Genomic DNA, 14,161 nt, shown 5'->3' with positions numbered 1-14,161 from the left:
ATCATTATTACAGGATTTAGGTATTTGATGTGAAGTGTTGATGAGTGTGTATAGCTGTGATGTGTGTGTGTGTGTGTGTGTGTGTGTGTGTGTGTGTGTGTGTGTGTGTGCATGAACATAAATTAGTACTTGAAAATTTGGTTGGCTGCTTTTAAAGGGTTATGCTGTAAGTGTTTGTTTCGTTTTTCCTGTTTCAATGCATGTTTTAAATGTCAGATTTTACATTGTACAGTGCAACTGGGCATGCTATACATGGAAAAGTGCTTTATAAATCAAATTCTCCTTCTTATTATTATTCTTATTATATACAATAATAAAACAATGCATACTCACGAAGCACTTTGTGCAGAAGAAATGCTGTTAAACTGTCAAACTGTTCTTGACACTGTCCACAGACAAACTGGTCACTCACATTCTCCATGACATGAAGCAAAGGGTTGGATGTTTTTTGGTGTGTTTCTGGATTAACATATGATAAAGCAAACAAAATATACCAACATTTACAATATCATCCCCTCTAAGATGTTCATGAGTTTATGAGTAATATACATGTACTTAGCAATGTAACTGAAGTTCTGTGAAGAAATTAAAAACTTCCACTTTGAAGAAATGGGCTATGTGTGGAAACTCATGCGCTTGTCAAAAGACTGACAAATGTATACATACAGTATAAATTATATATAATGAGTTGTAGCATATCACCATCACACTGCTGGCAATATAATAAATGAGCTCACTTCTGTTAGTTTAAAAACAATGTATCATTATTTAGACATATGCATGTGATGATACACACACACACACACACACTATGAACACATTACACTGTCGTACCTGAAGTATGTATTCATTTAGCATTCTTCATTGAAATGGCATTTATATCTATGCATAAAATCAAGTCAATCATTTTTTTTTTTACAAACAACTATACTTAAAATGTAAGCATAAACTGCATATTAACTTCTTTTATATGAATATGGTGAAGTTGATACAGAACATGCCTGAAACAAGTGGGTGCACTCTAATAAGTAATATGTTTATAGTTACACTCAACTCTCTTCAAACAAATTCTGCAAAAATATAAACTGTCAAATTTCAGCAACTTCACTGCTGCTACAACCTTCTGACTGTCCATCCTCCTAATCAGAGTTATATGATCAATCTTTCACTGTTAGCACACTTGGGACTCCTTTGCTCTGTTTGTTGTGGAATTAGAGCAGTACCTTCTTTCCACCTTTTTATGAGGTCTTTTTCCTGCCTGGATATCTGTTTTTGTCCTGAATGGTGCAGAGTTTAGTTTCTTTCCTTTTTTCTTTTTCTTTTTTTTTATCAACTTTTTCTTCAAGGTCAAAGTGAACACTTTTTTTTTCTTTTTTTTTCTTCAATAGGTCTTTTCAGATCCTGATGCATTGCTGTTGTTTTGAACAGTCATGTTGTTGCAGCAGGAGTGCGAATGTGCTTTCTCTGTGAGTTTCCTTCCGGGTTTTATCTGGCTGCCGTCCCCTCATTTTTCTCTTGAACACTATGTACCCAGGGATGCGCATATGCACGAGCGCGCGCGGACACACACACACACACACACATGAACGCACATAACATAAACTGCACTTAATGCATTATTTTTTCTGTGCTCCTGTCCAGTTTCGTACTTTATTCAATCTGTTCTATTCATTTTCAACATGAATGTATATATCACCGTGTCATTTAGTTGATGAAAACATTTTGATGCCGTTGCATTTGTAGAAAAAAAGAAAGAAAGAATAAATAATGTTAGTTTCGTAATCATTATGAGAGCACTGTATGCTCACACAGGGCTTGTAATCTCTGGTTACATACAAATCGTTTTATATTTTTTGTACTTTTTTTCTTGTTTGAGTGCCATGTGTTATGACTTTTGTTGTTGTTGTCGTTGTTGTTGTTGTTGTTTTATTACTATTGTATTTTGCTTATGGTACTGGAACGTTTCAAAACTCTGGAGACTATTCTCAATATTAGACATATTATTGGTCTGGATGAGTGGTTGTTTCATGTTGGATTCAGTGGGTTTTCATTTATGAAAGAAGGTCAAGGCCTCAAGGCCTGACTAAGCGCGTTGGGTTACGCTGCTGGTCAGGCATCTGCTTGGCAGATGTGGTGTAGCGTATATGGATTTGCCCGAACGCAGTGACGCCTCCTTGAGCTACTGAAACTGAAACTTATGAAAGAAAAAAAAAGCCCTCTCAACTGAACAAAATGAATAATTCACTTACAGTTGCGTCAGTTAACTGTCAGGGTCTCAACAACACACAAAAAAGATGAGATGTTTTTCATTATTTGAAATGCAAGGCCTTTTCTGTCTACTTTTTACAGGATGCCCACTTTGAGGAAAAAATTGAACATTATATCATATCAGAATGGGGCTATCAGGGTTATTTCTCAAGTTATGTTTCTAATTCTAGAGGTGTAGCTATTCTTTTAGTCTAAAAAGGAAATATATGGGAATTATATTATAGTGCTTATTGAAACTGGAAGTATAGATTTTCTCTTAGTTAATGTGTATGGCCCAAACAAGGATGACCCAGTTTTATATGTCTTCAAAAAAAAAAAGTCATGGATTTCATTATTAACAATGTAATAATGGCTGGAGACTTTAATTTGGTTCTTGATCCAACTAGAGACTATTGTAACTACAAGCACATTAATAATCCTAAAGGTAAAGAAGTACTTGAGAACATGATTCTTGATTTAGAACTTAATGACGTATGGCGAAATTTGAATCCTGAATGTCAAAGGTATAAATGGAGAAGAAGTAACCTGTTTCAACAAGCTAGACTCTATTTCTTTCTTATTTTGGATCCAGTTATTACTTATATTGAAGATGCAGACATTGAATGTGGTTGTAGAAGAGATCATTCTCTTACTCTCATTAAGTTGCAGTTAGGTGAAATAGTGAAACGAAATACATTTTGGAAATTCAATATGTCGTTATTAAAAGACAAGACTTACCTTGAAGAAATAAAGAAATTAAAAAAGTTAAAGAAGAGTATGCATTAAGACCTTAAGCTAGAGATACTGTTGACACTGTTCCTTTGATTTGCAGCTCTCTATCTCTGATGATTTGTTTTTAGATTTTTTTGTTAATGACGATAAGATCAAAAACAATATCTTACACAGCTATGAAAAAGAAGAAAACAAATGAAGAAGAGAAGAGATTAGAAAAAGATATTCAGATACTTGAAGCAAATGATCATACAGAAGAGGGTAATTTGAAACAAATAAGATTAAAGAAGGAACAATTAAGAATTATCAGAGAAAAGAGAATTGAGGGGGTACTATTAAGGTCAAGAGCCAGATGGATAGATGAGGGTGAGAAAGTAACAAAATATTTTTGCAATTTAGAGAAGCGACATTATATAAGTAAGAATATGGCTAAGCTCATTGATAAGGATGGTAATGTATTAAACAATCAAGAACAAATGCTGCAGGAGGTTAAAAGATTTTATGAATTTTTATGTCAGGAATTAAATGTCGAGGACTGTGAGATACATGACTTGGTAAAGGATATACCTAAACTAAACATTAACGAAGCAACTGAACTAGAAGGCAAGATTACATTGCACTTAGAAATATGAAAAACAACAAAAGCCCAGGAACAGATGGATTTGGTGCAGAATTTTTTTAATTCTTTTGGGGGAAAATAGGACCGTTTATAGTTTGGGCACTAAAATGAGGAGTTTCTATTATACTCCATGTTTAGTGATGCATATACTTACCATGTCAAACTGATGCAAACTAGGCCTATCGGTTTGCTCTGCTTGGCCAAATTTCACGCAGCTAACAGTGAAAAGACGAGCCGTCTTGCCCGGTCCACTCTTAGCCAATCAAACGCCTCTAAAAGCTATAAGCGCTGAATCATTCCGTAGCCATCGAAACAAAATCGCCCCATGAGAACCACGGCGAAGACGCGGGGACAGACAGGCGGGCATTCGAGTTTGACATGGTAAGTATATGCATCACCAAACATGGAGTATAATAAAAACTCCTCCTTTTGGTGTCGTATAATGTACCATGTCAAACTGATGCAGAATTTAAAGCAAATGGTGAAGGGTAACGCCTGCTGGTTCGTATGGGGAGCCCTTGTAACTGAGATGGCAGTGTTAGCCGCAACAAAGGAAATCCCCTTGGAACTGTCAGCCCTGGTCATACGGAAATCCCTGAGGTAGAAGTTGATGAAGGGATTCTCAGACTGTCAGAAGGCTGCCTCCAAGACATGCTGCAGTGGCACTGAGTGCTGGAAAGCAGCCGAAGTAGCTATGGCCCGCACTTCGTGTGGTCTGGGATTAAGACAGCTGATATCCCTGTGAGCATGAGAGTAGGCTCTACGAATGACTTGGGAAACCCAGCGGGAAATGGTGCCTGCAGCGATGTCTTTCTTGTAATTCTCATTGAGGGAGATGAGAAGACGCCTCTGAGAAGAACACCTATGGTGAGACCTATCCCAATAGTATTTGAGACACCGAACAGGGCAGAGATGCCTATCCTCATCATCTTGGGCAAGAATATCAGACAAAGGTCTGACCCTCAGAGAGGGGGAAGTGACCTCGGGATCTTGGTTCTTAGCCAGAAACTCTGGAAGGAAACGAAGAGTGATGGAACCATCTCTGTGGAAGGCCAGATCTTGTGGCATTCCACTAATACCATGAATCTCGCTTCTACGACGGCCTGTGGCCAGCAACAGAAGGAAAGTGGTCTTGAGAGTGAGTAAGTCGAAAGGAACAGTCCCCAATGGCTCGAAGGGCTGTTTTCGAATGAAATCCAGCACCAGGAACAAGTCCCAGAGGGGCACTCTTCTGGGGTTTCTAGCTTCCTTCAGAGAGGCGCCCCTAGCCACCTCTCTGAGCAGGAAATCCGCTTCAAAGGCGGGACCACCTAGCTGTTTGTGGTACAGATGGCAGACCTGTACCCTCGCACAGAACTAGCAGACAGGTTGAGAACCGAGGAGCAGTGAGCCAGAAAGTTGGCCAGCTGCATGCTCATAGGGTTACTAGTGGGAACGTCCTGAGCTGTACACTACCACAACCATTTCTTCCAGCGAAAAGTCATACGAAGTCTCAGTTCCCTCCCTCCATGCTTTAGTGACTATGGAGAGGAGGTCAGAGGAGGCACCCCCCTGGGTCAGCGCAGCCAACACAGAGGCCGACCGAGGGGTCGAAGACTTCAATAGTGATGCTGACAGTTCCAACCGCACAGCAGCCACGCGTGCAGGTGGAGCAGTTGGGGAGGGTCAGTTCGAGCTCGGCAACGTCCGAGTTTGGTTCAGGCTGGTCCCTAGGGAGGCGTGGGCTCAATATGTCCCCCTGGGATGGGGGCGAAGAGTGCTCGTCCGCTTGTTCGTCCTCATCCAAAGACAGGGGCTCCCACTCTTGTTCGCAGTCCATCCCCTGCTGGGTGCCATCCCAAGTGGATGTATCCGCTGGTGCGTCCTGTGAGCTGTGGTCAGTCCAGCAGGATGAACTGGGATGATCCCGAGCAGGGACCATGGCCACAGCTGTTATGTCCTTGACGCCTGAAGTGGGTGGGGAGCGTGTGGACCGTAGGTCCAACCATGCTTGGGATGGTGGGTGCCACACCATCTCAGAGAGGGCGTCCCTGGATGCAAGAGGGACCCACGAGTGCTGTGACGGGACAAACACCCACTCATCTCCCTGTAGGACCAAGGGCTGGGTAGGTGGGAACTGCAGGCTCCCCCAGGCCGAGCGGGGCCCCTCGGCAGCCGTCGGTCCTGACAAGGAGGCCATTGTGACCGTGGAGGTCACCTGTGGGTTGACAGAGGCCTGATTTGTGGGCTGAGTGGCAATATTGGTCAAGGAGCTTGACCTGACCGACAAGAAGTCGATCCCACTTGTCGGGGCTGTGTGTGTCACCCTGTGAGATGTGCTGGTTTGGGTCCGGTGGGGAGCGAACAAGGGATTGGCCCCTGGTCCTCCCGGCAACCCAGCGTGCACCACAGGTGTGCCCCAGTATGGGTAGAATGGGGGTAACCACCTGTGGGCACCAGCCATCCTGTGACCCCAACCCCAAGGGCCACTGGCGCCTTGACCTCCATGAAGGGAAAAACCTGGCAAGGCAGAGGGAGGTCAGCTCCGACTTGGGTGTCAGTCCCGCCCGAAGACGAGCGGGCTGACTGCCCGGAACCGCCTGACACGCGCGGACCTCCCCCAGCAGGGGAGACCGGCCGGATAGCGGGAAGACCTGCCGAGCAGGTAGTCACGCGCCCCGAATCCCCTCCCATGGGGAGACTGGGGTGGCTTGGCCCGGGGTGGGCAAAAGGTCCCTATCCCCCGGAACCAAAATTTTCTCCCCCCCGCCCCAGAAGGTGGTGGGGGAGGGGCGTCGACAGAGAAGGGACGAGGGGGAACAGCAATGGGGCCCCTGAGGGCCGTCTCCCCTTGGGAGTTCGCGCCTAGCGCAAGTCCCCACCGCCAAGAGAGGATTTGCCACTCCCCCCTCTCCCTGCCTCACGCTGGGACACCTCAGGAGGCAACGCTCGTACCCCTTTCCCCCCGGTCCCCTTATGACCATTTTACTGGAACGAGAGTCACCTCCACGATCAGCATCTAAAGACGCATCGCCGTGGTCCGTATTGGGAGGAATCATGAGCTCCGGGCCTGGAAGAGTCTCTTGCCGAGTCTCAATCCCAGCCTCATGATTCCTGCCTTCGTGGGATGGCATACGAGGCATGGTACCCGCGCTTAGGCACCCAGCAAAAGTCCAATCCCAAACAGAGAAAGGAAAGACAGGATCGACTCAGAGGTAGAAAAAAACGAACGAATTGAGGGGGCCAAGTCGAATCGAGTACACAGAATGTAAGAATACAATAAACACAAGCCGAATGCAGCAAAATAAGGCTAAATGAATATGCTTAATAGCCAAAAAAAAGCGTAAGACGAGACAGAGCCAGATGGATAGATGAGGGTGAGAAAGTAACAAAATATTTTTGCAGTTTAGAGAAGCGAGGCCCCATCTCCCACTGAAAACGAAAACAAAGTGTTATAACTCCATTCAGCATGTTAGCCTATTTTGTGTAATCGAGTTCCACCCATTCATGAAATACTCCAACTGTTTAAACTTTTTTTTTTTTGTTTATGTTTTTCATTGTCTGTCTGTTTATAAGGAGAAAAAAAAAAAAAAAATTATTATTGTTTTGTTTTTTTGTTGTTTTTTTTCGGTGGGGGGGGAGGGGCAAGGGGGGCGGGGGGGGATGTGTGTTTAGGTCTTTTGTTTTGTTCTGTTTTTTGTTTTTTTCTTTAAAAAAAGACAAATGTATACAATTATTTACCACCTTGTACTTGTGAACTGAATAAAAACAAGTTTAAAAAAAAAATTCACCAGAGGTTGGTGACAGTGCAATGTGGCAACACTTTGCTTCATTAATGTATGTAAGCCAACAATGGAAAAACTGTATGGAGTAAATATATACATACATGTATTAACATACATGATATTCCCTCTAATTAGGAATACAGGAAGGCAAGATAACCTAGTGCATAGTCATAGTATAAATTCTTCATCATCATCATCATCATCATGATAATAATAATACATATATAGCGCAAACTCCCCATGTAATGGGCTCTAAACAACTTAAATGAAACAACACATGTATATATACAATAGTACAACATACCTCTGCACATGAAAAAACAACACATATATGTGCATCTATACATCAAGACAATACTATAAATTGCAGGTATGAACAATCACACACACACACACACACACACACACACACACACACACACATGACAAAAATACCCTACACGTGCAAACATGCTCCTGCACACACACATGCTCACGCACACACAAACACCCAACCAAAGACACACACACACTGTATGATGATTTCAGTAGAGGGTAAAGTTGGGTGGGTAGGAGGAGGAAGAATGCAGACAATTAGCTATGCTTCATCACACCCAAAGGCCGTTTACTTTAAGTTCTTTAACTCTTTCTTTTTTTATTTTTCTAAGAACCCCCTTGTTCCCAGATTCCGATGACATCCCTTCACTCCTGGATTTAGAGAAGAGAAAGAAAGTATGAAACAGGGTACTTATTTCGGAGACTTACGGTAACACAGCTCATTACACTACAGTACACTAAGATTGTCGTAAACTGCTGTGTACAGAATTGATACGAGTTATATATAACCCTGTTGACACAACAGGATGACATCTGGTGACACAATGCACACAAGTATGTACCACATGCAGGACAGTATTTTGCTTGCAGAGTATGCACATCATGCAGGTCCTCACCGAGTAGTGCCTCACATGTATCTCAGAGCCACACTGCTAGTCATATCCATGAAAAACTGTAACAATTGTCAATGCTACTGTCCTGATCACAGGAATGATTTGAACTTTGTCTCAAAGAAAATATATGCCTTTCACTACACAAGCAGTCACTGAGCCAGAATCAGATCATCATTTACACAATTCTTGAGAAAAAAAAATACTCAGAAATGAAACTTTCTCTAAATAGTTACTGCACAAACATACACCACGATTTTTACACTTGCACTTTTTGAACTTTTCATCACCAGTCATCTGTGTGGCAGCAGCTAACTGCACTCTCTCCTAATAATTCAGATGTAACAGATCAAAATCATCATCTGATAAAGTGTTGTGAAACTCACCATGAGAAAACTGGTCAGAATCATAAATTTTCTACACATTCCATTTTCTGTGTACATGTGGCTACACAGCACATCAGCAGGAATATAGCAGCAGCCTCTTTCCCATGGCCCAGGGAGGAGGAGGGGGGTGTCTGGCATCCATTCCACTCATAAACACTGCCCAACTAGTGACCTGGTTAAGGATAGATGATGTGCGCTGATGACACAACTCGCTCAAAGTTCAAAGCGCTTACCGCACAAACTGATTTTCCACACCACAGGAAGGAAAGAGAATTCTCTGCTGCACGGTTTTCCAGCTTCCAGAAATGAAGGGTAAGATTCTTGTAAACCGGAAACTATGCTGCAGTATGAAAAAGTTAAATAGATGAGTTTTCTAGTTTGTTTTGAAAAAGGACAGCATTGATAAGTTACGGAGATCCAGAAGAAGATAATTCCAGACAGGAGGTGCTTGATACTGAAAGGCCATTTGGCCAAATGTCTTTGAAAAGGCTTTGGGTCCACTCGAAGGAGCTTTTCAGCAGAAGACATAAGAGAACGGGAAAGGTGGAAGTTTAAAGGACAGAAGATAAGTAAGAAGGGAGAGATCCTTCAACCTGACCATAAGCCAATATGCCTATCTTTTGGATGAGACGATAAACTGAGGTCCCGTGTGCAGCACGCACTTGGCGCACTGAAAAAGAACCCATGACAACAAAAATGTTGTCCTCTGGCAAAATTATGTTTTAAAAAAATACACTCTGGTAGGTACATAAATATATAAGCATGCACTCAAGGCCTGACAAGCACACTGGGTTATTCTGCTCTCAGGCATCCGCCTAGCAGATGTGGTGTAGCGTATATGGATTTGTCCAAACACAGTGACGCCTCCTTGAGAAATTGAAACTGAAACTGAAACAATATGGCAATTTTGTATTGAATTCTGTACTGGATGGATAACCAATGATGCTATCAATGTAAAAGTGGGGCAACATTATCCTTTTTTTTTTACTTCTGAAATTGATACTTGCAGCATTGTTCAAAATTATATGAAGGTATGACAACCAATCAGAAGGCAGACCAGCAAGTAGTGAATTGCAGTAGTCAATGCAACTTAGGATCAAGGAACAAACAAGCTGAGTGGTTGCTTTAATAGCTAGATACAGTCAAATGGTACAGATTTCCCTCAGCTGGAAGTTTGCAGTTTTACATTAATTACAGACATGGTCATGCATGGACAGAGCTGAATAAAAAAAATGCACCTAGGTTTCTGACAGAATTTTGAAAGTTGAATTCAACATTGCAGACAGTCAAGGTATGGTCTGAAATGTGACTTAACAAGCATAAAAAATACATGTACCCATATACAAAGACATGTATCTGCAATCCAGGTATGACAGGATTAACATTAATCCTGATTAATTGTTCTGCATTTTGACCTTTCACATACTTTGTTATGGGTCACTGGCTTCAAGAAATGTTATATGGATATCATTTTCTGGTAAAGACAGTGTTCCATTTTAACATTAGTTATAATATCTCCACTGAATGCATTTCTACTTTATAATTATTTCTTAAATCATTAAAAAAAAAAAAAAAAAGCTATATACATGGTCTAGTTTTATTCATTCTGTAGGCTATACTGACAAAGTATTTTGCAAAAAGAATAATGTGACTGAATATTTCATCTGTTTTTGCAACACTGTTTCGAAAGAGTACTAAATCTATATTTAACTTTATCTAAACAGTTATCGCATCTTTCCTTCAAAACTTTATCTGGTTCCTCCAAAAACAATGGAGAAAACCCATAAAACCATTCATAATATTGAACTTAATCTGTCTCTTTTTCACAGACATTACACCTCACTGATTGCAACACCCATTTTATTCAGGATTTTGCTTATACTTGTAGCTAAAAATGTTATGACAAATTCTAATTTCAAACCATATCAGTTTTATCTCTTTTCCTTTCTTTTTTTAAAAATATATTTGTTTTATGGTAGTTTCCAAGGTAACGATAATATCTAATTTTTGCTCCCACATAACAAAAGAATCTATGCAGTATGTTAAAAAAAAAAAAAAAAAAAGGTCAAGGATCATGACGTATCTTCAAAGCTTTTTCAACGCCGGATATCAAAACTCCCAAATAATCCCATGTACACTTAATAATTTACAATAATATTGCATTTTTGTGTGAAATATGAGGAAGCACCTATTCTCATAATAACATCTGTAACCAGATATATATATATATTTTTGCAAGACCAGTATTTGAAGTGAAGTTGTTGTCATCAATTTCAAAATTTTCATTGTAAAAGAGGGCTCTGCAAGCACCTCTTGTTCCTCTTTTTATAAATTTATTACAAAGAGCATTTAAAAACTTTGGTGTTCTTGTGTAGAGTTTGGTAATCCATGTTATTTCTAAAACACATATAAACTTTTATATGTCTGGAATACCTATTCTTTCATTTCCAACATCATGATTATGTATCAAATATTTTCTTATAATCTTATCTGGTGTGCTACCCCATTCATAGCATAGTCTCTGTAATCATTTTACATTCTACATGGGCACAGGAACAGGAATATGGGGTTGTTTTTCCTGACCCATTAATTTTGAAAATGACCCGCTGATTTTGTGATAAATCGGTCAAGAGACCCAAGGTGCCCTAAAACAAACTTAAACTCCACCTGTGAACTCTTCACATCTACTGAGTGTTTTCAACAACTTTTCATACAATTCTTTATCTAATGTACTGTAAATGTTGTATCATCAGCAAATATACCAACTTTAAACAATTAAACACAGTGTTCAATAAACTGAAGCATTTAATACCCTGATCTTCCCTAGTCTTGCAAACCTGGATTTTCGAGCCCCATACAAAAAGGTTGGGTGAAATCAGGTCTCCCTGACAGCATCCCCTTTGTATTTCAAAACTTTGGGATATCTTACCATTTATCATATGATTTTCATATCCTTATAGATGCATACCCATTTACATAAATGTATCTTCATCAAAACCAAAATACCCATTTACATAAATGTATCTTCATCAAAACCAAAGGCATTTTAGGACCTTGTTCATATATATTCAGTTCATCAAATCAAATTATTTTCAAAGTCAAACAAGCGTGAAAGATTTCTTTTTATAGGTAATATGTAACACAATTATATCTACCTGGAATAAAACCTGTCTGATCTTCATTTATAAGTATAGGCAGAACTGATTTTAATCTATTTGCAATGCATCCTGATCCTATCTTATAAACAACAAAAGTTATAGGTCTCCATTTCTGTAGTCCTGTATTCTCTTGGTTTTTTCTGCTTTAAGTATATATATATAATTAACCCTTCTTTCTGCATAGTTGACATTTCTCCCTTTATAAAAACTTCATTCAGTGATCTAACAACAAAATCACCTACTAATGAGTGCCAACTTCTATAGCTATATAAAAACTCAGCATCTTTAACATAAGTAACAAATTAATCGTGCAGGTGACAGTGCACACAGGAACGGGTCAAACAGAAACCATCAACAAACCAGTCTGCACAATTCATTCTTTGTGCAGGTGACAGTGCACACAGGACTGGTACAGACAGAAATCTTTGCTCAAATAGCAAATAGCATGAAAGTGAATCTGAAGTTTTTAAATCAAAATGTTGAAAATCTTTCAAATAAATGCAGTGATATATATCCTTTATGAGATACGTAAATTCCTTTGACTTTGACCAACAGAAACATTCCTCGACAGCTCTTTTGATTATAGCTGTGTTTTCCATGATTTCATTTGTATTCAATGCTCCTGCAAAAAATCCTTTCTGATCATGGAAGAAATTCAGGTGGTGTACTTCTTCTGGTGAAAAAATGCTTTGCACAATTTGTAGAACAAATCAGAGTGGAGTGCAATAATGTGATAGCAGTGAATATTAAAAAGAATTAGTTGAACGTTAATAAAGATGTGACTGCATCTGCCTGTTACGTTGTACCAGAAGGAGGACCAACATATAATAATACAATACAGAGTTAAAAGATTGCATTCATATACTAGAAGAAAATGTTTTACAATGTACAGATAAGAATGATGTGTATGTAATGGTGTGTGGTGATATGAATGCGAGAACAGGTTCTGAACAAGCAAGAGTGGAGGACATGAGGATGTGTGTGTTTGATGATGACAGTGCGTACGAGTGAAACGTTCTTCTAAGGACAGTGTTATAAACACTTTTGGTAAATCATTGTTAAAATTTTGTTTTTGTTTAAATTGCTGATTGTCAAAGGTTTTTGTAATGATGATGCATATGGCAAATTTACATTCATATCTCCGCAAGGAAGCAGTGTTATTGATTATTATATTATTTCAGATGATCATGTAAATAAATAATAATAATAATAAATAATAATAATAATAATGATAGTATTTATTTAGCGCTGAATTTTGTGCAGAGACAAATCTAAGCACTTTCACACCAGTCATTTAAACGCATGCATAACTCTAAAACTGAAGAAACTGAAGACAAGGAAGAGGCAGGGGAGGGAGACTATCTTGTGAAGAGGTGGGTTTTAAGGCCAGACTTGAAAGAGCTGAGTGCGGAGACCTGACATGTCGGTTGAGCTGTGATGGAGAAACTGTTGAAAATGTACATCAATCGCCATACGTGTGGGTATGAAAAGCTTGTATGGTCTGATGATATAGGGAAATACATGAAGAGGAGTTAGAACCTGATGACTTAAAGAATGTCCAAATACAGCTCATCAAAGTATTGCATTTGATGTTAACAAATCAGCTGAAATATTTATGAATGCTATATATGGAGCTGCTGCATGTATGGTTAGGGTAGTTGGGAGAAATAAAGTCAGATTTAATGAATAGTTTGATGATGAATGCAAACAAAAGAAGGATGCAAAAATGGCTTCTAAAATGTTTTCTGAGGGAACATGAACACAAAGTCCAACAGAAAGAAGCCTGTGTTAATGAAAGAAAGAGTGTATCAAATGAAAAGATATGAGAGAAAATGTGATGATGATAAGATAAGAAAACTTAAGGAATTAATGACCCAAAGCTGTTTTGCTCAACAGTAAAAGCTGTCAACGGGAAAACAACAATTTACAATGAAGCCAGCAGCAATAGCACAACCATTTTTTCAGTTTGATGATTTTGAAATGACTTCTCAACATGCTGAAACTGAAGTACAAGAGGAAGAAGATAATCAAGAGCCCTTGTTCAATGATCCAATAATTAAAGAAAAAATTATTAATGGCATATAAAAAATTAAAAAAACAACAACTGACGTGCGAAAAAAGTGCTGGTCCAGACAAAAGTTTGAGTGAAATGTTAAAAAAATGCAAATTCAGCAATAACAGACTTTGTGGTAAAATTATCTAACAGCATTTTTGACACAGGTGTATTTCCACATGAATGGTCTAAGTCCATCATCATGCCAATCCACAAAAAGGGAAATATTAACAACCCAGATAATTATAGAGGAATAGCGTTAACTAGTGTATAACA

General features: G+C 39.4%; 1 protein-coding gene across 2 annotated transcripts in view; it reads right to left on the bottom strand.

The window, feature by feature from the left end:
- The window catches only part of LOC143286057 (uncharacterized), a 36,345-nt gene that overhangs the window by 16,430 nt on the left and 5,754 nt on the right, over positions 1-14,161 (bottom strand). For both annotated transcript variants that reach the window (XM_076593601.1, XM_076593602.1), the window contains exon 2: positions 334-459. In XM_076593601.1, coding sequence (XP_076449716.1) covers positions 334-421 — 88 coding nt within the window. In that variant the 5' untranslated portion in view covers positions 422-459. The remainder of the gene's footprint in view (positions 1-333; positions 460-14,161) is intronic.

The sequence above is a fragment of the Babylonia areolata genome, chromosome 9, assembly GCF_041734735.1.
Source record: "Babylonia areolata isolate BAREFJ2019XMU chromosome 9, ASM4173473v1, whole genome shotgun sequence".
Classification (NCBI taxonomy): domain Eukaryota; kingdom Metazoa; phylum Mollusca; class Gastropoda; order Neogastropoda; family Buccinidae; genus Babylonia; species Babylonia areolata.
Note: the sequence above shows the minus strand (reverse complement) of the source record. Positions and strands in the feature narration are given on the sequence as shown.